The 26,918-nt window shown below is 40.5% G+C and overlaps 2 protein-coding genes across 14 annotated transcripts in view; one reads left to right on the forward strand and one right to left on the reverse strand.

The window, feature by feature from the left end:
• Positions 1-3,773: 3,773 nt before the first annotated feature.
• ais (aramis) lies at positions 3,774-25,929 on the forward strand. The gene is made up of 7 exons (XM_067784427.1): positions 3,774-4,023; positions 4,092-4,337; positions 4,403-4,914; positions 5,037-5,370; positions 5,446-5,756; positions 7,398-7,724; positions 25,520-25,929. Exons 1-7 carry the CDS (start codon positions 3,943-3,945, stop codon positions 25,521-25,523), a joined length of 1,815 nt encoding a protein of 604 aa, XP_067640528.1. The 5' UTR covers positions 3,774-3,942; the 3' UTR covers positions 25,524-25,929.
• Positions 7,719-26,918, reverse strand: part of hfw (leucine-rich repeat domain-containing protein hfw) — a 127,165-nt gene continuing 107,965 nt past the window's right edge. For 12 of the 13 annotated variants that reach the window (XM_067784415.1, XM_067784416.1, XM_067784418.1 and 9 more), the window contains 2 exons: positions 13,652-13,762; positions 7,719-13,577 (listed from right to left, as the gene is read on the reverse strand). In XM_067784415.1, coding sequence (XP_067640516.1) covers positions 13,296-13,577; positions 13,652-13,762 — 393 coding nt within the window. In that variant the 3' untranslated portion in view covers positions 7,719-13,295. The remainder of the gene's footprint in view (positions 13,578-13,651; positions 13,763-26,918) is intronic. The other variant, XM_067784423.1, reaches the window with a different exon arrangement.

Here is a 26,918-nt window from a genome sequence, read left to right on the forward strand (position 1 = left end):
ACGTTCCGGGCTGCGTACGTACGTGCGTTGAACGTCGGTGAGTTTTCGTTTACATTGCACACTCATAAGTAAGGTCGTGTCAGCTGAGAGGTTTTTTCTACGTACGTTCGTGAGTAATTGCCGCTTAAGTGTGATATCTTCTGCATAGACGTCAAAATTTGCGAATCGATAACTATAACGATTTCGTTATTCAGTAACTATTTTGTATCGATATTCGTTAATCGACGATCAGCTGTGTTGTTAAATAAACGGCAAGTGAATTGGCTGCGTTAAAAATCACGAAATTTACATTTCTGACAATTTTAGTTAAAAAAGAAAATCGGAGCTTTACTTAAATACCTTCAAACACGAAAAGCTGCTTTATTTATAAATCAAATGGCATTTGAGTACTTGGCATACGTTTTATCACAAGATGAAGAGTTACTGAGGCCATCGCCAGTGGACAGACGCCTTCTTAGAGAAGTAGATAACCCATTCCACCTGAATGCAACGGAGTTTCGAAAGCTGTACCGACTAACCCCAGACTTGGCTCATGATATTATTTCTCAACTTGATGGTCAATTAAGGGGTACAAGAATAACTGCGATATCAACAGAGAAACAGGTAAATCATGGAATTTCATATAATTTTCAATTGAACCTTATTATAAAAATTTCAGGTTCTAACTGCTTTACGCTTCTTCGAAACTGGTTGTTATCAACGGCCCGTTGAAGAACAATGGGGCATATCAATGAGCCAGTCGTCTGTAAGCCGCTGTATACATCGCGTAACAAATGTGTTATGGATACGCATTTACAGTGGAAGCAGTAAGGAAGGCGGTCGGCATGATGTTGTGGTGCACAGTGGCTAGTCATTGTCGGCTGGGGCGGGTCCTTGCCAACCTTACTGTTCCTGCGCCATAAACAGAAAAAAAAGTCATATCATGCCTTTAAAAAAAAAACTGACAAAAGCGCAGAACTAATTCAAAACGCTCAAATGGACTAAAACAACATCCGGTCGAACCGGATGTCACGGACAGACCGTTAAAACATTCAAAATTTAAAATCAAAAAAAAAAAAACCGCAAAAAAAATTACCGAACCGGACATGGCCGGTTACCAACGTTGAAAATCAAACTAAAAAAAAACGGCTGAAAAATAAAATAAAAATCTGAAAAGGAAAACAACAAAAAGGCCGAATATACAGGGGGCGCCGCGGGTGTTGTTGCGACGCCCGGTGCTATGCCCACCCTCAAAATCCATGGCCACCGACGCACCTATTCTTCGGTGGCCCCTTACCTGTATGCCCTAAGCGGCTTCTAAACAAACAAGGAAGTCAGCACTCCCATTTTAAATACAATTTATTTATAATTCATGGCAATTACTGCTTATTCCTTATGATTACGATTAAGTTTACATGTTTAAAGGTAGGTACGTTAAAAGTGAAAGAAATGATGCCGTACAAAAAAAAAGAGATTCACCAGGAGTGATTAGTAAAATAAACACATATATTTATATTTCTTTCTGTTGGCGTAAAACTTGTTTTAAATCAAGGTAATATTACTTGTGTACTAAATTCAAGAATGATTAGACCATCACAACTTAAATGTATGCATGTATATAAATGGAAGCTTCCTTATACTTGCTCACTTCGTTGTGGGCATATGTAGAATATCATTGTTTTTATTTTTAAATTCCCTCCTTAATAAAATTTCGTAATGGAGGCAGAAAAAAAAATTTTATTCGACAACTAAACTAGTAAGGTCATTGTTAACTTGTGTTTCATTTAAGGATATGTGTTAGACTTATTATTAATACAAAATTAGATGTTAAAATTTACAGTGATGCTCACTAAACTAGCACTCTTGTTCTGTACATTCAAGTTTATAGTAGTGATCACCGAAGCTACACTTTTTTTTATTCTTTACAACAGTCAAAACTTTTTATCCAACTGGTATATTACTTTAATATAATAGTGCCGAGCTGATAGCCATAGCGGCTAGTGCTCTTTTTGCGTTATTCTTAAAATTTATTTTAGACCTAAATATATAGAGATAATAATCGTAAAATAGCTAATGAAAAGTCCCAAATCTAGTTAACCGTATAAAGCTCGTAAACATACGTTGAAACCCATCTAATTTACGAGATTTCCAAGGTTAATGATTAACTATCATATATATAATTTCGTTCCATACAACAATGAGAATTTTGCTTTGAAAATGATAAAAATTGCGTATCATTTTTGCTGCAATTTTATTGCTCGCAAGTGTATGTACGACATCCTACATTCTACGAGCCTTTACATATTACAATCTAACCCACGATTCAAAACAATTTATCTAACCTTTTAACTCGGTAAAATATGTCGAATACAAAATCAAAACATTTACAAGCGAATTATCTAAATGTTGTACATAGTTTTGCTTGCTTTAGCTACATGACCATTTCATATAGGGTGGTGTGTATGCTTTGGTTATTCCTCATCGACCTGGTGCCGGTGGCAAACCTTCTTGGTTTCGTAAAAAAAACTTGTAGAGCTATTCATAAATTCACTCATACGTAGGCAAAATATAAAGGAACGGACTCACCGCTTTACCCGCTGATATTCACTGTCGCAGTTGGCCTGGCCGCAGGCCTAGGTTCGCTGCCCGGTGGTTGTCACTGTAGCCGATATATTGTAGCCCGTATGGTCGTAGCTGATAAAGATTCGGCTATATTGTTGTAGCCGTTACAGTCGTAGCTGATAGGATTGCGCTAGTATTATTATAGCCGTTATAGTCGTAGCTGATAGGATTGCGCTAGTATTATTATAGCCGATATGGACGTAGATGATGAAGATGCGGCTAGTATTGCTGTCGGTGGTACCGCCTGTTATAGGTGTTACATTAGTGGCCGCAGGCCTATGCTCGCGGCTCCGCTGTGTGCGTTGCAGCTGGCGGTGGCGGTACGTCTGGTGGTTGTGCGCTCGTGGTTGGCGCTAATGGATGGGTTGGGGGAGATACTACTGATGGTGACGCCCGTGATAATAGTAGGCGCCGTTGGTGGTGTCGAACGCTTTTCCGCAGGTGGTAGTGTTCTTAGTAAACGTAGAGGAAGAGGTTTATCTCGCTAAGTATGACTGCGAACGCCGACCTACTTCAACTGGACCTTGTGTCCACACAACATAACCTGTATAGCGTTTATTATCACCCAAAATAGCCGCGTAAAGCGAGATTTATCGCAAAGAAGGAAGCTGATCGAACCTACCTTATGGAAATCAATGTAATCGATTAATGGTGCCATACCGTAACGCTAACTCGATTACATAGATTTCCATAAGGTAGGTTTGATCAGCTGTTATATTTGGTTATGGCTTTATGGTTATAATTAATTCGCCCTTAAATAAAAAATAAATGAAAGGCGCGATAACCTCCGAAGAGATCTAAGGCCGAGCTTCTCTTCCAATTTGCGTCGTGCTCCTCTTGATTTTCCCTACAAATTGGCCGGACGGGACCTACATGTTTTATGCCGACTCCGAACGGCATCTGCAAAGCAGATGAGTTTTCACTGAGAGCTTTTCATGGCAGAAATACACCCGGAGTGCTTGCCAAACACTGCCGAGGGGCGACCCCGCTTAGAAAAATTTTCTTCTAATTGAAAAATCTTATTTCTAAAATTTTGATGTTGCTCTGCCCGGGAGTTGAACCCAGGGCATACGGTGTGATAGGCGGAGCACGCTACCATCACACCACGGTGGCCGCCGTAATTCGCCCTTAAGGAAGTTTAATTAGCCCTTTATTTGTGATTTGTGTTATCATGTTGCAGTTTCTGTTTACATTTTTTCATTTACTTAAATAGAGCACGTGTGGCTGGTTAACTGGATCAGGGGTTTGTGAAAAAACTAAAATTAAATTAAATCCAAGGAAAAAGGAAAGGTTTACGTACAGAATTTCGCTGCTATATAGAAGAAAGTGAAAACTGAAGATATGGATTCCCATGATATATTTCTCCAACTGACTAAAGGTGCACGGTTTTCGCGGCCAAAGCCCAAAGCTGAGTCTAAACAGGTAAGCGTTTTTCTTTATTTTATTATAAAAAAGCGTAAAATTCAGTTTATCCGAATCCAACTTCATAGTCATCAAACACAACCGCTGCATTAAAAGGGAGTAAATCAATGTATCACATACATAACTCTACTGCTGAAGAAACAAATTTTGCAGACGTTTTGGAGAGCAACGGCTCCGCTTCCGAAGAAGAGCAAGAGGAGAAGTATAGCTTCAATTACATAGATGGCGAAGATATTGTTAAACAAGAAAAGAAGAAAAAGAAATCAGCTTCAATAACACCAATAGAAAAGGCTGCTAATCTTAAGGAAGAGATGGTATACGAGTATCTTAGAGGTTTTCTAAATAATAGGTTCTTGGTTTTATTTCTTTGTTTTTACAGGCGGCTCTCCTGCGCAAAGTTAATTTGATTACTGTCCGTGGAAAGAATATCCCACCACCTGTTACTTCATTTGAAGAGCTGCAAAAAGAACATAAACTTTCTGATCGTTTATTACAAAATTTATCCTTGGCCACGTATGCCACTCCCACACCCATCCAAATGCAGGCTATGCCGTTGTTGTTACAGGGGCGCAATGTAATGGCGTCTGCACCGACTGGTTCGGGTAAAACAATAGCTTTTTTAATTCCTCTAATTAATGATTTACGTAAACCAAGTAAGGTTGGGTTTCGTGCCGTTGTCCTAGCGCCCACCCGCGAATTAGCGGCACAAATTTATAGGGAATGCGTTCAGCTAGCGCAGCAGACAGCATTAAAGATACACTTTCAAACAAAATCGAAGAACAATGAGCTAGCAGCAGCAAATAACCAAAAGAAATATGATATACTAATATCCACTCCAAATCGTGTACGATATCTGTTGCAACAAGAACCTGCACAACTGCGTTTCACCGAGTAAGTACAAATATCAAATGCAAACCTTGGTGAATCGGTTGAAGTACGCCTCAGATTTCTTTACATTTAATTGTATTTTTTTTTTTATATTTCTTACACCTACGCGTTTAAATTATTCATAGAGTTGAGTGGTTAATTATTGATGAGGCAGATCGTTTAATGGAGGAGGGAATGAATAATTTTAAAGATCAAGTAGACGTCATCTTGGCCGCCTGCACAAATAAATGTAAAAAGTTGGCACTTTTCAGTGCAACATACACAGCTTCCGTGGCGAAATGGGCAAAAAAAAATCTACCCAATTTGGCACGTATAATCATTGGCCAAGAAAATAGTGCTACAAATTCAGTGGAACAAGAATTGCTGTTTGTTGGCTCAGAGAGTGGAAAACTCTTAGCTATAAGAGATATGATGCGCAAAGGATTGAAACCGCCAGTATTGGTGTTTGTGCAAAGTAAAGTGAGTGATATTAAAAAACAGAAATTATAACTATCACATATTAAATGTCTTCACATGTATTTTTTACTTTTAAAGGAACGAGCTAAAGAACTGTTTCAAGAACTACTGTACGATGGTATCAATGTTGATCTTATACATGCCGATCGTTCACAACAACAACGTGATAACTGTGTACGTGCATTTCGTGAAGGTCAGATTTGGGTATTGATATGCACTGAGCTGATGGGCCGTGGAATTGATTTTAAAGGCGTTAATCTTGTAATAAATTATGATTTCCCACCATCTGTTATTTCATACATACATCGTATTGGACGTACCGGACGTGCGGGCAGAAATGGCAAAGCTATAACATTTTTTACACAAAGTGATACGCCAAATTTAAAAAGGTATGAATAAGTTATATTGAATATGTAATACTTATTAAGTATGTATTCTCATTAATTTTAATTAATTTTAATTTTAAAGGGGCAAATATGGAATTCCGTCCTCTTCCTGTCTTCATTCGGCTGAACTCTTAATTGCCGGATTTCTTCATAGTGCTTACGAAGATGAGTTTTAAATTCCAATCAGATGTCTGTTTATATGTTCAGGTTTCTGGGTACTCAGCAGAAGCTGTTTGTTCAACCTTTCATTTCTCTCATTTATGGGTAGTATTCTCGCCACACTCTGTACAACATAAGAAGACAACCCGTGAGAGCTCTGATTACCATGTTTTGAGAGGCCTGAAATTTCCCTCAGTGTGTTTCCATTGGGCTCGGCGACCATATTAGGAACGCGCAGCATTCCAAAGTCCGGCCAATCGCCTTATAAATGGTTATAAGCGTTTCTTTATACCCCAGCGGGTTAGGGGATCAGAATATACCCGCGGTAGGTATGCCTGTCGTAAGAGGCGACTAAAATACCAGATTCAAGGGGCTGTGTAGCGCAACCCTTCAGGTTGCCAGCGGAATATAAAGCTTCTCCAAACCCAATTGTCAACCTCACCTATGCGCGGCGAATCCTGTTTCACTAACAGACGAGGCTATGGCGACCCCAAGCTCCTCATCGAACTTGGGGGGTGCTGAGGGAGGGATGGCCTGAAGGCTTAATGTGGCCATATAAATCGTTCCCGAGATGGTTGTCCTAGCACCTTACTGGTGCTGTGTTACCGGAGCGTACCGGATCTGTATCCGACAAAGGACAATTACATCGATGACACTCCCCAAAGCCTTCGGGGAGTAACCTTATCACTACTACAACAACAACAACAGCGTTTCTTTATCTTTGCCCCAGGTGCTGCCGGCGAGCGATTTGAGAATTTTGTTTCGGCTTTGTACTTTAGATACAGTTTTGGTTGCATGCGCCTTGAAGATCAGATTATTGAATGCTACCCCTAAGATGTTTGGGTGACTGACAGTCAGTAGCGTGACACCATCGACGTGAACGTCCAATATTTTCGTCATCTAATCCTTCCACGGCCCGCCGTGGTGTGCTGGTAACGTGCTCCGCCTATCACACCGAAGATCCTCGGTTCACACTCCGGGCAAAGCAAAATCAAAAATAAATACAAGTTTTTCAATTAGAAGAGCATTTTTCTAAGCGGGATCGCACCTCGGCAGTGTTTGTCAAGCACTCCGAGTGTATTTCTCCCTCCCCATTTTCCATTTTTCAGGGATGAAAAAAGTGGACAGAGACAGGTTGAAGACGAGCGCCAGATATTTTAATCCCTCATAGCCAAGGGTTTTAAGCATCGGTATGGCAATTCCGCCCCGGGCGTAGTGCTTAAGATGGCCTAGCAAGTTTGATGGCTTCTTCATCCTCTTTGCCTGTTTCTCGGTATACCATTTGGTATAATGATAGAGAACAGTTAAATGCTCACCAAACAATTCCTACTACATAGTATAGACACGCATGTGAGGAGTTCATTTAATACCAACATCACTTTCGCCCACTCTATTAAAACATCCTGTTCAGTCTAGCAGGGTTAAAAGATGCTATAAAAACACAAGATCCTCTCCTCAATTATTTTTAAACTTTATATGTTTCAGCATTGCACAAATCATTAACAACTCTAATGGAAAGGTGCCTGATTTTATAATGGGCTTGAAAAAACCACGCAAATCAGAAAGAAAGTGGCTGAACGATCATGCTCCAAAGCGTGATAGCATATGCACACGAATTTCAAAAAATGCAGAAAATCAAAAAGATATAGATTTAAAAGGTACCAAATACACGGGAAAAAAACGCAAGGCGCAATATAATGCTAATGGAGATAAACGTCAAGCAGTGAAAAAATTGAAAAATGCTTCCAAGCAAGTGGATAATACCAACACGTTTAAAAAACCGCTACGTAAAAAGTTCAAATCAAATACAAGGTAATAAGTTTATTTCATATTTTTTGATACACAATGTTCAAAATCGTTTAAATTAAGTTCAGCAATTCCCTTACTTTATCATTAACAAATACGCAAACATGTATACACAATCAATAAGTATATATTTGAATTATTTTTGAATATTCTCTCTCATTCCTTGTCAACTTCATTTTGATGAAAAATCGGTTGCAGCATTGTTTCAGCTTAAGTTTTTTTTTCGTTAATTGTAAATGTTTATGTATTTAATTTATGTATCATCGGCTTATATCCAAGCAGTTTTAATGAAAATGAGTCTTAAATAGTAAAATCATCTCTGAATCGCCTTTCATTTATGACATTAAGGCCCGGTTTTTCAGTACAAGTTCAACTCAGTATGTCAGTTAAACTGCGCTTAATCTCTTTCTGCAGTTTTTTAGTCTACTTTAACTGAAGCTTAAGCTGAGCTTAAGCGACCAATCTGCCAGGTTTAAACTCTAGTTAACCTATCGGTTATTTACTTTCTTACGAAATGGCGTCGAATATACCCAACAAGCATTTGGGCTTGACTACCATTAGAACTCATGTTGATAACTAGGCATACTTCTAAAATCTCAAGTGTTGTTTCGAAACAGTGGCTCAACTCGAGAATCATAGCATACTCAGCAAAAGAGGGAATTTTTTATAAATCAAATATTATATTACTTAAGTTGAAAAAATGTAATTAACAACTACAACTACAGTATTTCACGAAAATAAAATGAAATATACATTAAAAAATAAATAAATGTGAGGCCCGATAACCTCCGAAGAGATTTGAGGCCGAGCTCCTCTTTGAATTTGCGCCGTGCTCCCTTTAATTTTTCCTACAAATTGGCGGGACTGGACCTACTTATTTTATGCCGACTCCGAACGGCATCTGCAAGGCAGATGAGTTTTCACTGAGAACTTTTCATGGCAGAAATACACTCGGAGTGTTTGCCAAAAACTGCCGAGGAGCGACCCCGCTTAGAAAAATTTTCTTCTAATTGAAAAACCTTGTTTCTAAAATTTTGATATTGATTTGCTCGGGGCGTGAACCCAAGATCTTCCGTGTGGTAGGCGGAGCACGCTACCATCACACCTCGGCGACCGCCTATATACTTTTTTTTTTATTAATTACGCTTCATTACTGCTATCAACCAGGTTTTTATTTCTCACAATAAACAGCTGTTGGTTTTGGTGGTACCACCTTGGAGATTTTTTTCAACTCCACCTCAACTCGATATGCAATGTAGGATATCAACTGGAGAAACTTGTTGAATATTCATTTGAGGACTTTACATTTCTCAATATCTCTCAAAATTAGGATATTAATTGGAAAATGTTAATGACGTTGGAGATCAACTCGAAAACTTTTAATATTACAAAATTTCTCAAAGGTTGGATAGTGGTGATTGGAGAATGAAGTTGGATATCAACTCGAGAACTATCTGGAGAATTTTTTTCCATGTTTGTTGGGTAAACAAAATCCAGCTGATGCCATATCTACAAAATATCTAGATAGTAAAAAAATCAATGTTGCCCCAAAAAAGGGATACCCCAAAAGCGGCCTTAAACTATGACTGAAAAACGCTTCCCAAGGCAGTCGGTTCTATGTACCGGAGCGACTCGGGATTTTTCCCGACCAAGGACTGTCATTTCAGTGTAACCCCATTTAATTTGTTGCGTCCCTCCCACAAATTGTCATCCTCCCAGCAGCTCCTTGCAGCAGGACTGCTCCATATTCTCTTGCTCCGGGAAGGTATCGAATCCAACCCGGGTCCGTCTCCTGACCCCTGTCCTGAGAAATGGTTTTGCTGCATCTGCCGGAAAAGAATCTTTTTAGGACGGTCATACTCTGTTCAGTGTGTCTCGTGTAAGGGATGGTTGCATCGGACAGGTTGTTCTGGGCTTGATCCCAAAACCCGACGTCCACGTAACTTTTATAAATCTTTTGTGGCTCCTTGCTGTTCACGTCCACGGGCGTCCCGTAGTCTACGCCTTAGCGCCTGGCATCGACCGCAGGGACAATGTCTTAGAACGTCAAGGCCTATCTGTCCGGTCAGGCGATGCAAACCTAGAAATCATCAACATCTACATCCCTCCTGCCACCTGTTGCTCCAGTGGATACCGCCCTAATATTAGCGCCTTACTCACTGGCAACAATCGCATTATCTTAGGCGACTTTAATGCCCATCACGATCTATGGCATTCAAACTTGCGGGCGGACAGTAGGGGTGAGATGTTGGCGGATCAAATAGAAGAAACGACGTTCTGCACAATAAACGGAGACGCCCCCACACGTATGGTAGGAAGCTGTCACAGTTCGCCGGATATCTCAATCGTGAGCGCAGAACTCGTAAACTGCGTCAACTGGCAGCCGATGGTAACATTGGCATCCGACCACCTGCCTATACTTATTTCGTTCGAGCGTACCGCCGACTTCATCGTTACAGAAAAACGCACTTTCATAAACTTTAAAAAAGGAAAGTGGGACGAATACAAATCTTTTACAGACAACCTCTTTGCTGCCCTCCCTATCCCGACTGATGCCCGCCAAGGGGAGCGTGCTTTCCGCAAGGTCATTGAATCCGTCTCGGCACGTTTCATTCCCGCCGGGAGAATTCCCGAAATTCGGCCCCACTTCCCGGCGGAGGCCGCAAATTTAGCGAGAGAACGTGACCTTACAAGACAACTCGACCCAGGCGACCCCCAAATAAGGGATATAAACCAACGCATCAGATTGCTTGTTGATGAACACAAGCGGGCGAAATGGGAGGAGCACCTAAGAGGTTGTAACCTCTCTGCCGGTGTGGGTAAACTTTGGTCCATCGTAAAGTCCCTATCGAATCCGTCTAAACACAATGATAAAGTTTCCATCGCCTTCGGCGATAAAGTGCTGTCGGATTCGAAAAATGCGCGAGCGCTTTCTGCCGTCAATATGTAATGCATTCTACGGTCGACAAAGATAGACGGAGGACCAACAGACACGCACATAAACATAAAGTCAGCGCGTCACCAATTACCATCACCGCCAGAGAGGTTGAAGATGCCATTGGTCACGCTAAACCATCCAAAGCAGTGGGCCCAGACGGCATAGCCATGCCGATGCTTAAACGCCTAGGGAAAGAGGGTTTCAAATACTTAGCACATGTCTTCAACCTGTCTCTTTCCACCTTTGTCATACCTGAAAATGGAAAATAGCCAAGGTGGCCCCGCTACTAAAGCCTGGGAAATCAGCTAACATAGGAGAGTCGTATCGTCCGATATCTCTCCTAGCGCCAGTAGCAAAGACGCTTGAAGCCATTTTGCTCCCCTACTTCCAAGCAAGTTTTCAGCTAGCCTGTCATCAGCATGGCTTCAGAAAACTCCATAACACCACCACCGCGCTAAATGCCATCAGCACCCAGATAAATTGCGGTATAAATCAAAACCCCCACCATAGAACAGAACTCGTAGCGCTAGACCTATCAAAAGCTTTTGATACGGTCAACCATGGCACTTTACTGCAAGACCTGGAAGGATCTACTCTTCCCCCATGTCTTAAAAGGTGGACCGCAAATTTTCTGGGTGGTCGGTAGGCATAGGTGCAATTTAGAAACGAAACATCAAAACCAAGAAGAATTAAACAAGGGGTGCCACAGGGTGGTGTCCTATCGCCACTTGTTTAATTTCTACATATCTAAGCTACCTTCACCACCAGAAGGAGTCACTATCGTTTCATACGCCGATGACTGCAAAATAATGGCCACAGGCCCAGGCCCACAGATCGATGAGCTCTGCAACAGAATAAACGGCTACCTCCCTGATCTCTCTAGGTTTTTCGCCTCGTGAAACCTGGCATTATCACCGACTAAATCTTCCGCGACCTTTTTTACAACATGGACGTCCCAAATGTCGACCATTTTGAACATCCAAGTCGATGGCACTACGCTACCGACTGTCCTACACCCCAAAATCTTGGGTGTGACGTTTGATCAGGATCTACATTTTGGTGAGCACGCAGCCGCAATTGTTCCGAAAATCCTTCTTTCACTGAATCCGAGTGCCTTCCACTCTATTCGCAACATAACCTCAATTTAAGATGCCAAACTATATAGTAAACAATGCTGGCGATCGTATGCATACAAATTTTATTGAAAATGTAAGAAAATTCTTAAAATATTTGAATAAAAAAAATATAATAAATTTCAAACTCTTATTACATATTAACAAAGGTCGGATTCAAACAAGCTTAATCCAAGCCAAAAGGAAATATTGGCGGAATTCATGGCGAGACACCCGCTTTGGTATCGGCTTGCTTCAAATTTAATTTCTCCAGAAAGTAACTAAAAGCTTCGTAAATTAAGCGAAATCTCTTCAAGAAACTGCAATCATTTTTTGTTACAAAGGAATAATACATAAATGATATGCTTACGCTTTGTTCGATAAGTCCAAATGGTTACTACACTCTCTTAACCGCCTTCGGACTATCTTTTCATCGACTTCGCTATTACTGGAGCTCAAAAAAAACAATAAAATTGGGTCCACAGCAGTTATTTCCTTTTTTTATACTTTTGGCAACCAATTTGACAGTTCAAAATCTATTGTGAGCTAAAAATACAATCCAAACTAATGTGGATCGTAGAATGAATTTGTGAATTGAAAAGAAATTCCGTTCCGTTTGCGATCGTATGCTATAATCCCATTTTGTTTATACGTTTGACGTATCACGTAATTTTCTTTCGTATGGTTGCCGATCAGTGATCGAATGCCGTTTTTTAAATCATTATAGCTCCGAAATGTTGCATTGGATGAATGAAATATGTGAACTAGGGACAACGCGTACTCACTTTATCTATAATATATTATTATTTTTTTTAAATAGTTGAATAATCTTATTTTTATCCCTTGTGTGAAAACCGTTTTCGATCCGTGATCGTATGTTACGATTCCATAGCTGTATTTTTGCTGATAGGGAGTATTGAATATAAGCCGAGAACACATTAGATGTTTTTTTTTAGTCATATGTATAATAATAATATTTCTAGGCACTTCTGTTACATTGAACGGTGGAAAGTAAGATTGTCCAATCTGTGCTATTGGTTGAAAAACACTATATTCCCTTTCAGAATCGTCTAAGATAGAGCGTTTCAAACCGCAAGTAAGGATTAACCGCATACTTCCATATAGCCGAAGTGAGTTATATAGTTTTTTCTGTTTTGTGAACTTACATTTGTATAATAGGCACATTAACAGTCTAATTTAAAGTATATTCTTATCCATGGCGGAACGATACAAGGTGGCGTGGCAGCATGGCGGCATACCTACAAGCATAAATAAAAATTCCATGTACTTTGTTTTTGTAAATTCGATGCACAAATGTCAAAATCGTACTGCGCCGGAAGTTGATGTGTCAAATCAAATAAAAAAAGTTTATAATCAGCTGTCCCATGCTGCCACCTTGTATCGTTCCGCCATGATTCTTATCATAAAAGTAATCATTTTTTTTTAGCTCATATTGAAAATGTAGAAAAATTTTCCTCTTCCTAAATGTATGCATGTCTTTCATTCTCGCCCGTACTGCAACCTCCATTAAGATTCACAAAGCCAGTCACAAGGCAATTTTGGCATTTTACTAGCTGGCCATGGTAAATATCCAGCTGTTTTGAATACCCAATAATCGTAAGAGACCTTAGTGATTAATGCAATTAGTAAAATTACTTCGGTAGCAATCAAATAATAAATATAATCTGTCCAATCGTGTGGCGACTGACAGAGTTTCATTTCGCGTAGTTCCATTACCCTTTGTGGTATATTTCGGCAGCGTATATTATTGTAATCGGGTATATCACGATTATGTTCCAATAGCCAATACTAAAAATGATATATAGATCGAATTTTCAATAATACAATTTCGTATATAAAAAAACTGGACGTGCCAGTGGTACCTTTAATGTTTTAGCGGAATTACAATCACAATTCAATTCATTGCCACCAAGAAATATTATCCGACCAACATCATGATTATCTAATACATTGCTCAAAAAATATTCTGGGATCTAGAATGAAATAAAATATGTTAATAATGCGTTTTTAGTTTGAAATCACTGTACAACAGAAAGTTTGTCAAACAGGAGCACATAGACAAGTCACCATATTAATTCACTACTTTGGTCGAAAATCACATATCTACATATATCAATGAATATGGCTCAAAGTATTGGCCTAATTGGTTGACCGAATAACATATTGTGACGAATATTAGCATCACTAATTGATACTCACATCCCTAAGGTTATTAAATAAAGGCACAACAACATTAAAGCAAGCTACATAAACCAATTAAACATCATTTACACATACATGGCAGCAGAGAGATACTCACCATCAGCCGAAGTAGTACTCACATATACACACGCATATGGCTATGCGAGACACTATAAACTACAAATATACATGTACATATATGGCTGGTAACCAGGCATGAAGTTTGCGAAGTTACTAGACCTTGGGAGAAATTGGTGAACGAGGCAACAGAGAGTATAAAAGCAGCGAAAGCTGAGTAGTCAGTAAGCAGTTTTGATTTAAGCACGCTATTGCTTGTGAAGTATAAGTGTTATTGTGAAGTACCCCCAAACTAGTCTAATTAAGACCATTTTGCATTATTGAATTATGGAGTTATTTATTCAACAGCTTAGCGATTCGAACGTTAGCAGAAGGTTTGGAATAAGTGGAATTTCCCTAAATTCGTTACAATATTGTTAACGGTCTTTTGCTAAAACATTTTTTTTTTTTTTGGTTTAGCGAATTTTTGGAAATTCTCGATAATTCTGCCCTTCTGTTATTGTTCGATTCACTGAACTGTCGAATAAATAAACGAAAATGTTCTGTATATAAATTGCTCTTAATTAATACTAGGTACAAGGCAGTCGGTTCTATGTACCGGAGCGACTCGGGATTTTTCCCGACCAAGGACTGTCATTTCAGTGTAACCCCATTTAATTTGTTGCGTCCCTCCCACAAATTGTCATCCTCCCAGCAGCTCCTTGCAGCAGGACTGCTCCATATTCTCTTGCTCCGGGAAGGTATCGAATCCAATCCGGGTCCGTCTCCTGACCCCTGTCCTGAGAAATGGTTTTGCTGCATCTGCCGGAAAAGAATCTTTTTAGGACGGTCATACTCTGTTCAGTGTGTCTCGTGCAAGGGATGGTTGCATCGGACAGGTTTTTCTGGGCTTGACCCCAAAACCCGACGTCCACGTAACTTTTATAAATCTTTTGTGGCTCCTTGCTGTTCACGCCCAAGGGCGTCCCGTAGTCTACGTCTAAGCGCCTCGGCACATTTCATTCCCGCCGGGAGAATTCCCGAAATCCGGCCCACTTCCCGGCGGAGGCCGCAAACTTAGCGAGAGAACGTGACCTTATAAGACAGCTTGACCCAGGCGACCCCCAAATAAGGGATATAAACCAACGCATCAGATTGCTTGTAGATGAACACAAGCGGGCGAAATGGGAGGAGCACCTAAGAGGTTGTAACCACTCTACCGGTGTGGGTAAACTTTGGTCCACCGTAAAGTCCCTATCGAATCCGACTAAGCACAAAGACAAAGTTTCCATCGTCTTTGGCGACAAAGTGCTGTCGGACGCGAAAAAATGCGCGAGCGCTTTCTGCCGACAATATATAATGCATCCTACGGTCGACAAAGATAGACGGAGAGCCAATAGACGCGCACATAATTTTTTTTTGTGATTCAGCGCGTCACCAATCACCATCACCGCTAAAGAGGTTGAGGACGCCATTGGTCGTGCTAAACCATCCAAAGCAGTGGGCCCAGACGGCATAGCCATGCCGATGCTTAAAAACCTAGGGAAAGAGGGGTTCAAATATTTAGCACATGTCTTCAATCTGTCTCTTTCCACCTTTGTCATACCTGAGAAATGGAAAATGGCCAAGGTGGTTCCGCTACTAAAGCCTGGGAAACCAGCTAACATAGGTGAGTCGTATCGTCCGATATCTCTCCTATCGCCAGTGGCAAAGACGCTTGAAGCCATTCTGCTCCCTTATTTCCAAGCAAATCTGCAGCTAGCCCCTCATCAGCATGGCTTCAGAAAACTCCATAGCACTAACACCGCGCTGAATGCCATTAGCACCCAGATAAATTGCGGTTTAAATCAATACCCCCACCATAGAACAGTACTCGTAGCGCTAGACCTATCAAAAGCTTTTGATACGGTCAACCATGACATCGTTACTGCAGGACCTGGAAGGGTCTACCCTTCCCCCATGTCTTAAAAGGTGGACCGCAAATTATCTGGGTGGTCGGCAGGCATCGGTGCAATTTAGAAACGAAACATCAAAACCAAGGAGAATTAAACAGGGGGTGCCACAGGGTGGTGTCCTATCCTCACTTTTGTTTAATTTCTACATATCTAAGCTACCTTCACCACCGGAAGGAGTCACAATCGTTTCCTACGCCGATGATTGCACAATAATGGCCACAGGCCCAGGCCCAAAGATCGATGCGCTATGCAATAAAATAAACGGCTACCTCCCTGATCTCTCCAGTTTTTCGCCTCGCGAAACCTGGCATTATCACCGACTAAATCTTCCGCGACCTTATCTACAACATGGACGCCCCAAATGTCGACCATTTTGAACATCCACGTCGATGGCACTACGCTACCGACTGTCCGACGCCCCAAAATCTTGGGTGTGACGTTTGATCAGGATCTACATTTTGGTGAGCACGCAGCCGCAATTGTTCCGAGAATTCAAAGCCGTAACAAAATCCTCAAATCCCTCGCTGGCAGTACTTGGGGAAAAGATAAAGAAACGCTCATGACTACATACAAAGCAATTAGCCAGCCGATTACGTGCTACGCGTCACCCATATGGTCGCCAAGCCTAAAAATCACCCACTGGAAGAAACTACAGGCCTGCCAAAATACTGCTCTCAGAATCGCCACGGGCTGTATTCTTATGTCCCCAGAACACCATCTGCATAATGAGGCGAGAATACTCCCCATCAGGGAGAGAAATGAGATGCTGACCAAACAGTTCCTGTTGAATACCCAGAAACCTGGGCATCCCAACAGACATCTGATTGATGAACCAGCACCGCCTAGGGGCTTAAGGAGTCATCTCCGTAAGCATTTTGAGGAAATACGGCACCTGAGAACCCAGCCGTATGAAGTGAAAAAACACAAGCAGGTCCTTGGTGAACTCCATAAACAGGCGTCGGACCTTTATGCCGGGAATTGCCCGGTGAATCCAGTACTTAACGAAAATTATCCAAAACTTGCGGAAGAGGAACGCATACTCCCCAGGGAAACGCGTGTCACTCTTGCTCAACTTCGTTCTGGATACTGTAACAGGTTAAACTCTTACCTATCCAGAATCAACCCTGACATACAAAATGTATGCCCCGCTTGCAATGTGTCCCCACATGACACCAACCATCTCTTCAATTGTAATGTGGAACCAACGCCTCTAACACCCCTTTCCTTATGGTCCACCCCTGTTGAAACGGCAAGTTTCCTTGGACTCCCGTTCTCCATTAGTTGCTTATTTATTTCTCTCATTTGCTGCATCTCATATTCGCTCTTGTCTTTTATGTATAGATGTGAGTAATATCATCTGCGCTCTTTGTTACTGTGTATATGTGTGAGCTCTAAGCTGCTGTGTTCATGTGTGCGTAGCTACCCAGAAGGGAAAATCTGTAGTTCTAGTGTATGTAGAGCCACTACTAGTTCCCCCTATATATTTTATACATGCTTTCAACTGGCGACCTTAACACGGCTATATCCTAGGCGATGGAAATTGTCCCCATTGGATTACCTATCCTATATACATTTTACCCACTTTAGAACTAGATATTTTATTGGCAATGTTATGATAGTTTCAAACTAGTATAAACATTTTCAGTTGATATCTAGTACCCTGAAGTTAAACCAACTAGTTGTATACTAGAAGAATACTAGTTTGCCAAAAATCTTAACTAGTTAGAGTTTTGTCTTTTGTCCATATTATCAACTGGTATTTTTAACATGGCGATGTCCTTACTTACTTACTTACTTAATTGGCGCTTAACCGTCTAAACGGTTATGGCCGTCCAACAAGGCGCGCCAGTCGCTCCTTCGCTCCGCCAACCGGCGCCAATTGGTCACACTAAGGGAGTTTAAATCGTTTTCCACCTGGTCCTTCCAACGGAGTGGGGGCCGACCTCTACCTCTGCATCCATAGGTGGGTTCCGATAGAAACACTTTCTTGGCCGGAGCATCATATTTCATTCGCATAACATGGCCTAGCCAGCGCAGCCGCTGCGTTTTAATTCGCTGGACTATGTTAATGTCTGCGTATAGCTCGTACAGCTCATCATTAACTCTTCTTCGGTACTCGCCATCGCCAACGCGTACAGGTCCATAAATCTTTCGAAGAACTTTTCTCTCGAACACTCCCAAAGCCGCTTCATCTGCTGTTGTCATGGTCCATGCTTCTGCCCCATATAGCAGGACGGGTACGATAAGTGACTTGTAGAGTATGATTTTCGTTCGCCGAGAGAGGTCTTTACTTTTCAATTACCTACCTAGTCCAAAGTAGCATTTATTGGCAAGATTGATTCTTCGCTGGATTTCAGTGCTGATGTTGTTGCTAGTGTTGATGATGGTTCCCAAATAAACGAAGTCTTTTAGTATTTCGAAATTATGGCTGCCAACAGTAGCGTGGTTGCCAAGGCGCATATGCGCTGACTCTTTGCTCGATGACAGCAGGTACTTCGTTTTGTCCTCATTCACCATCAAACCCATCTTAGCCGCTTCTTTTTCCAGTTTGGAGTAAGCAGAGCTAACAGCGCGGGTGTTTAGGCCGATGAAATCAATGTCATCAGCATATGCCAGTAATTGCACGCTTTTATAGTATATTGTTCCAGTGCGGTTAAGTTCTTCAGCTAGTATAATTTTCTCCAGCATCAAATTAAAGAAATCGCACGATATGGGGTCACCCTGTCTGAAACCTCCTTTAGTTTCGAACGGCTCGGAGAGGTCCTTTCCAATCCTGACTGAGCTGATGGTGTTGCTCAACGTCATTTTGCACAGCCGTATAAGTTTTGCGGGGAAACCAAATTCAGACATAGCGGCATATAGGCAGCTCCTTTTCGTGCTGTCGAAGGCGGCTTTAAAGTCGACGAAGAGATTATGTGTGTCGATTCTTTTTTCACGGGGGGTTTTCCAAGATTTGACGCATTGTGAAAATCTGGTCGATGGTAGATTTACCAGGTCTGAAGCCGCACTGATAAGGTCCAATCAGCCGGTTCACGGTGGGCTTCAATCTTTCGCACAATACACTTGCAAGGACCTTATATGCGATATTGAGAAGGCTGATTCCACCATAGTTGGTACATTTTGCAGTATCCCCCTTCTTGTGGACTGGGCAAAGAACACTTAGATTCCAACCTTCGGGCATGCACTCTTCCGTCCATATTTTGCTAAGAAGCTGCTGCATGCGCCTTACCAACTCCTCGCCGCCGTACTTGAATAGCTCCGTAGGCAATCCATCAGCGCCCACGGCCTTGTTGTTTTTCAATCTGGTTATTGCTATTCTAACTTCGTCATAATCGGGCGGGGGACATATATTCCATCATCATCGATTGCGGGATCGGGTTCTTCATCTCTGCGCGGTGAATTGCTGCCTCCATTTAGGAGAACAGAGAAGTGTTCCCTCCATAATCTAAGCACTCTCTGGACATCAGTTACAAGGTCGCCGTTTTCGTTCCTACAGGAGTTTGCCCCGGTCTTAAAACCTTCCGTCTGTCGCCGTATTTTTTGGTAAAATTTTCGGGCGTTATTCCTGGTGGCTAGCAGCTCAAGCTCCTCGCACTCACGCCTTTCTGCTTCTGCTTTTTTCTTCCTGAAAAGGTGTCTCGCTTCCTTTCTCAACTCACGATAGCGTTCACACACTCCTCTTGTCGCGCTCGCTTTTAACGTAGCCCTGTAGGCAGCGTCTTTTCTTTCAGTTGCAACGCGGCATTCTTCATCGTACCAGTTGTTTTTTCGTGGTCGCCGGTAACCAATTTTTTCCTCGGCGGCAGTACGAAGTACTTTGGAAATATGCTCCCACTGCTCCTGTATTCCTTGAGGATGAGTTGTGCTCTCAGAGAGCAGGTGTGAGAGTCGAGTTGCGAAATCATTGGCAGTCTGTTGTGATTGAAGCTTTTCGACGTCTAGTTTCCCTTGTGTTTTTTGTTCCTTGGTTTTAGCCGCGTTGAGGCGGGTGCGTATTTTGGCTGCAACGAGGTAATGGTCCGAGTCGATGTAAGGTCCTCGGATCGTGCGCACATCTAAAACACTGGAGGCATGCCGCCCGTCTATCACAACGTAGCCATGTAGCTTGATGTATCTTTTTATGCATGAACCTCGTGCTGGATATGACCATGTTTCGAGCACCGGCATAGTCAATCAGCCTCAGTCCGTTAGGAGAAGTTTCATTGTGTGGGCTGAACTTTCCGACTGTAGGACCAAAAACACCTTCTTTGCCCACCCTGGCGTTAAAGTCACCAAGCACGACTTTTATATCGTGAAGGGGGCAGCGCTCGTATGTGCGTTCTAATTGTTCATAAAAAGTGTCTTTCGCCTCATCGTCTTTCTCCTCTGTCGGCGCATGGGCGCAGATGAATGATATATTAAAAAATTTTGCTTTTATTCGGATAGCGGCGAGACGTTCGTCCACAGGTGTGAACGCCAGAACTTGGCGACAAAGTCTCTCTCCCACCACGAATCCGACGCCGAAACTGCGCTTATTCGCATGGCCACTACAATATATGTCACAATTTTTGATCTTCTTTCTTCCTTGCTTCGTCCAACGCATTTCTTGGATGGCGGTGATGTCAGATTTTGCTTTGACGAGGACATCAACCAGCCGAGCATCTGCACCAATCCCATTCAGGGAGCGGACGTTCCAGGTGCATGCCCTCAATTCATTGTCCTTCAAACGTTTGCCATGGTCGTCATCAATAGAGAGTGTATTTATCCGAGGCTTGTTGTTATATTTCATTGGAGTATGGTTTTACGTGGCGGGTCTCAAGCCCAGCGCACAACGCGCTCAGCGGAGGTGAAAATATTACTTGGCACGTTTATATAGCGAGCCGCTTGCTCCAAGACAGACGCCCGCTTGCAGCCGTACCTAGAGGTGTACAGACGCTGCCGATGAGATCTCCCCCTGCTAGCCCTTAAACCGATTATTTCAGAGTGGCCTAGCCAGGTTGTCGCCTTCTCACATTAGCTCACCGCTAAACGGATGCTTAGCGGCTACCCAGAGGATACTTGGCCGCAAGCGACCGGCAGTAGTGAGCTGCTTGAACCGCATGCAAAAGAATCGCTCTGGCCATTCCCAGGTGAATGGCGGTCAGAAGATTTCCCCACTTTCGTGGACTTCTACACACGGCTCCACCCTCCTGGCGATGTCCTACGAAATATAAATTGCCAGTATCTGCATCAGCAGCATACCTGTTGACAACTAGTCATTATATACACCAGAATCGTACCGGATGCCATACTAGTTAGTATATGCATGATGGTCATACCATTTAACACGCTAGTCAGCCTCTGCGTCAGCATTATACCAGATGGCATACTAGTTATTATTGTAACGAATTTTGGGAAATTCCGCTTATTTGAAACCTTCTGCCAACGTTCGAATCGCTGAACTGTCGAATAAATAACTCCAATATTATGTATTGCAAAATAGTCTTTATTAGACTACTTTGGGAGTAGGACAATTATAATGCACTTCACAACTAATAGCGTGTTTAAATCAAACTGATTCTGATTACTCAGCTTGCGCTGCTCTTATACTCTTCGTTGCGTCGTCCGCATATTTCTCCAAATGTCTAAACGTTTCACCTCCTAGAACTCTTGTAGCTCATGCTTGGTTACCAGCTTTATACGTGTATATTTGTAGTTTATAGCCATATGCGTGTGTTTGTGTGAGCAACTACTTTGGCTGATGACTACACGAGTGGCTAACCGAAGACTTGCGTTTAAAATGAACGAAGCAGAACGGTTTCCAAAGTCCTCGTTACTGTCTGAAAGAATGATAACAACTCACCATCGTTAGCTGGGTTTTTTAGGCTTTAGTAGGATCATCCGTTCGATTCTTCTTTATTCTGCAATGGAAAGGGCAAAAACGACAAGTAGAAAACAAGCGTCAGGTAGCTGGTGTCCTTATGCTAAAGGTGTTCTAGCATCGGCATAGCTTTCCGTCTGGGCCTATTGATTTAAAAGGTTTGGCCTTTTTAATGGCTTGATTAGTCTGCAGAAGTAACGGAGAAGTATTCTCTGATCGTGTTTGTGTTAATGTGCCCGTTGATTTGTACGACGTCCAGCCTGGTTAATTGAAGTATGCCTTGCAAATTGCCGAAAGAAAGCGTTCGCGCATTTCATAGAGTCCGACAGACAAAATTCTTTTCAACAAACTCTTCAAAATCTAACTAGTATGAATAACCCCACAAAATTCTGGTCAATGAACTAGAATGCTTGCTAACTACCTTGGCTTTTGACTGCTTTTGACTTTTTTGTTGATTCTATTTCGTTGTTTCCGAACCGAATCCAAATTTGTTCTAGTATGATTTTATCCCCTTTTTTCAATAGTTCCGTACGAGTGGGAAAAGTTTTAAGGTGTGGGTAAAAAAGGCATACTCACAACTTGATCACTACACCTTTTCCAGAAAATTACAATTCAAGTTCAGAATTTCCAATTTAAATTCAGAAATTTACAATTCAAGTTCAGAAATTTACAATTCAAGTTCAGTAATTTACAATTCAAGTTCAAAATTTTCAATTCAAGTCCAGAAACTTACAATTCAAGTTCAGAAATTCCAATTAAAATTCAGAAATTTCCAATTCAAGTTCAGAAATTTCCAATTAAAGTTCAGAAAATTTGTCATGTATTTTGACTTTCATCCAATGGAAATATATGTATGTTAGATGGTATCTATGTATGTGTTAAAGGACTTCTTAACTCGTTTAAATCAATTTGCGATAAGCTCCACGTCAAAGCAGCCAGACGTGTAAATGAATTTACCCTTGAGAACGGTTACCGATGTGCAACCGAAATATATTGGGGAAAAACTTAACAAACGTGTGTTTTTATTCCTAATGACCTAGAGCCAGCCAAAAGTCAATAAATATAATTTCAAGCAAAGGTCGCATAAATAATAATATTACGAAGAAAAAACCCTTTCCTCTCTTCGCTCATAAGAAGCAATTACATTGCTATACAAGCCAACCTAACAAGCCAACCTAATATAAACGCACGCAAGTCATTTTCTGTCAAAATGTCTCATGCACATACAACTTGTATGAGAGCAACCGAAATTGAATTTGCTGCGTGAAAACCTAACTCGATTTCTAATTTTTGTTCTGCGTGACATTTAGATTTGACGTTTGCACACATGCTTTATATTGTCGCAACGCATGCTTATTTGGGTTAGGGCAAAAAACGCCGGTTGTTTGCGTGCGCTAAAAAAACGCAGTGCGGTTTTATTAGGTTGGCTTGTAATATAAACGCACGCAAGTCATTTTCTGTCAAAAATGTCTCATGCACATACAACTTGTATGAGAGCAACCCAAATTGAATTTGCTGCGTGAAAACCTAACTCGGTTCCAAGTTTTGTTCTGCGTGACATTTAAATCTGACGTTTGCACACATGCTTTATATTGTCGCAACGCATGCTTATTTGGGTTAGAGCAAGCAACGCCGGCTGTTTGCGTGCGTTAAAAAACGCAGTGCGGTTTTATTAGGTGGGCTTGATACAGCTATTGTAATTATTTGGAGCTTTTCGGCCGATAAAATAAAGACAAAATACAAGGTTTCTCTTTTCCTCCTACGCGTTTCGATGAAATTTTTTCATCTTCATCAGGGAGAATTTCTAACATTAATCAGCCAATGGACGAAGCAGTAAACATGAATGGAGGCAGTAAATTAAATGTAAAGTTTTGTTTATTTATGTGTTAGATGTTAAAGTTTCAATGTTATAAATTGAATTCTCCCTGATGAAGATGAAAAAATTTCATCGAAACGCGTAGAAAAGAGAAACCTTGTGTTTTGTCTTTAATTTATCGGCCGAAAAGCTCCAAATAATTACAATTGATACAGCTATATTGTTAGCGTCACAACCATTGATGACCACTTAAACAGTCAATCAATGACAATTAACACCCTACTTATAAATTTCTGAATTTCAACTGTAATTTTCTGAACTTGAAATGTAATTTTCTGAACTTGAATTATAATTTTCTGAAGTTGAGTTGTATATTTCTGAACTTGAAATGAAAATTCTGAACTTGAATTGTAAATTTCTGAACTTGAATTCTAAATTTCTGAATTTAAATTACTAGAAATTCTGAACTTGAATTGTAATTTTCTGAACTTGAATTGCAATTTTCTGAACTTGAATTGTAAATTTCTGAACTTAAACTGGAAAAGGTGTAGTTACTGACTTCCCTTCAGGGTATTTGTTGTTGTATGTAACTTTTTAATTTCACTTTTAACAAATCATTACACTATACCATAGAAATGGGTAAAGTGTTAAAAGTGAAATAAAAGAAAATCGAATATTTATTCGAGAAATTTACAAATTCTTAAGCGAAGATCAAATTTAAAATATTTTTTTTAAACTATTTAGATGAATTTTGAATGAGTTTTTGTATAGTTAATGAGTAAATTAAAAAAGTTGTAGGATCTGGTTATACGACACATGTTCTCCCATGCATTTGGATGCGTTGAATCCGAATCTGCTATCTGCTATCGGTTCGGCCCTAATCCAAAAAAGGTCAATCGTTATAGATGTTTCTGATTTTTTTAAGCTAGCTCGAATATTTATTTGAAAACATTTTGCAGAAAACTTCCAAAAATTTTCCAATGCATGACATGATATGATTACTTACTTACCAACTTAATTGGTGCTTGCTTAACCGTTTAAACGGTTGCCTTTTCATACTTTCACTATTTCTCTTCCTTTTCTCATTTTCTTTCTTACTCGTTCTCCACTCCAGTCTGATTTTCCTCCGCGCTTTCCTGCTTTCACTCTTCTTTGACTGCCTCTCTTTCACCTTTACGCTTAATCTTTGGATACCCCCCTTAATTTTCCTCTTCCCTTTCCCCATTGCCTTTCAGCAGTTCCTTACTTTCCGATTCCGCTTTAATCATTACTCAATGATTTTATTTTGAATGCCCTTTTCTCCTTTACTTTCTCTTCGTCTTCTTCTCTCGACATTTTATTTTCCGCAACCTTTTCTTTTTTCTTCTTCCAATCCCTTAAACCTATTTTTAACTCATCGCACGATAAAAAACATAATGAAAGCAAAATATCCTTTTCAGCTGTTTCTCAATTCGTTCTGAAACGCATAATCAACTAAGCCATTCTAAAATCGCTGGATATTTTTCTGTTGTTTATTAACACCAGAGTTCGTTCAGTGGTTGAAATTCAATCTTTTAACTTTAGCTTTCATTCCCTTCCTTTTCTCTCAAGTCATTTCCTTATCTATCGTTTTCATATCTAATTTGCTTTATTTGCTTGTCCGTTTACTTTCGTTTGCTTTTCTCCCCTTTTTATTTCTTTCCCTGCCTTTCAATTCCTATCCCATCCTTTCCTCCACTTTCCTTCCTTTGCTTTCCTCTCCTCTCCTCTTATTTCCTTTCATTTGATTTTCATTCCTTTATTTTCCTTTTCCTTTCTTTTATCTTCCTTTTTTCTCTCCTTTCCTTCTCTTTCCTTTATTTTATTGTGAGTGACCTATTGATACATATACAATTGTTTACAGCTAATGGGCCTGGCAAAGTTGACATAGTCATAACCATATTGTGATCACTAAGCGATACTACCATCACTAAACCGATACTAAGCACATCAATCAACATGTACACACATACATACAAGGCAGCTGAGAGATACTCACAAACGCATGTCATCATCAGCCGAAGTAGTACTCACATATACACACGCATATGGATACAAACTACAAATATACATTTATATAGCTGGTAAACAAGCATAAACTTCACGAAATTACTAGACCTTAGGAGAAAAGGGTGAACGAGGAAACCGAGAGTATAAAAGCAGCACAATCTGAGGCATGGCTAAGCAGTTTGATTTAAACACACAATTGGTTGTGAAGTATAAGTGTTATTGTGAAGTACTTTCAAAGTAGTCTAATAAAGACCATTTTGCATTATTGAATATTGGAGTTATTTATTCAACAGTTTAGCGATTCGAACGTTAGCATAAGGTTTGGAATAAGCGGAATTTCCCTAAATTCGTTACAATATTTTTACTTATCCATATCAGTAGTGGTGCCTTAACCTAAAAATCGTGAAATTTTCATAAAAATGGTGACAACGCAAAAAATTACAAATATATTCCACAAATAACAAGTCTCTTAGTCAAAATATATCCAAAACAATACATAGAATATACAAAAAGTTAATCAATGCACCAACTCAAATATTTTTAGGTTATGGATATGGCGAAAAACCAAAAACCAATTGGTTGGCTATAGCATGGCTATGGCTGGGGCATTTTGGGTATAGCACCATTTGACCAACTACATTGATTTCCATAAGGTTGGTTGGATCATCTGTTTTATATGGTTATGGATACTTCAACTTTTCCTGGGCTTTAAGGGCCAATTAATGGTGACTTATAACCATATAACCATAACCAGATAAAACAGCTGATCGAACCTACCTTATGGAAATCAATGTAATCGATTAATGGTGCCATACCATAGCGCTAACGCTATAACCATACCATAGCCAACCAATTGGTTTTTGGTTTCTCGCCATATCCATAACCTAAAAATATTTGAGTTGGTGAATTTAATAAATCTTTGTAGATTTTATTCATTGTTTTGGATACGTTATTACTAAGAGACTTATTTTTTGTGGACTATGTTTGTAATTTTTTGCGTTTTCTTCATTTTTATGAAATTTTCACGATTTTTAGGTTAAGGCACCATTAATCGATCACATTGGAGAAGGTTATAGATATGGGTATGGTTACGACTATGGCGTTAGGGTTAAGGAAGTTTAATTAGCCCTTTAAGAATTATAGTTTGGCGCAAAAGTGTTCAACTTGAATTTTACAAGACGATTGAGTGCCTCATTTTAGTTTAACTACTTTTTAATAGAAAAAACCCAGTTTTATTTCCTTTTACGGATTAC

This window comes from Eurosta solidaginis, chromosome 4 (assembly GCF_040869045.1).
Source record: "Eurosta solidaginis isolate ZX-2024a chromosome 4, ASM4086904v1, whole genome shotgun sequence".
In the NCBI taxonomy this organism is placed as follows: Eukaryota; Metazoa; Arthropoda; class Insecta; order Diptera; family Tephritidae; genus Eurosta; species Eurosta solidaginis.

Bases quoted from the DNA above. Each gene is read 5' to 3' on its own strand.
- ais (XM_067784427.1), top strand. From the start codon at position 3,943: ATGGATTCCCATGATATATTTCTCCAACTGACTAAAGGTGCACGGTTT. The intron at 4,915-5,036 runs GTAAGTACAAAT...AATTATTCATAG, and splicing joins GCACAACTGCGTTTCACCGA to AGTTGAGTGGTTAATTATTG. The intron at 5,371-5,445 runs GTGAGTGATATT...TTACTTTTAAAG, and splicing joins TGGTGTTTGTGCAAAGTAAA to GAACGAGCTAAAGAACTGTT.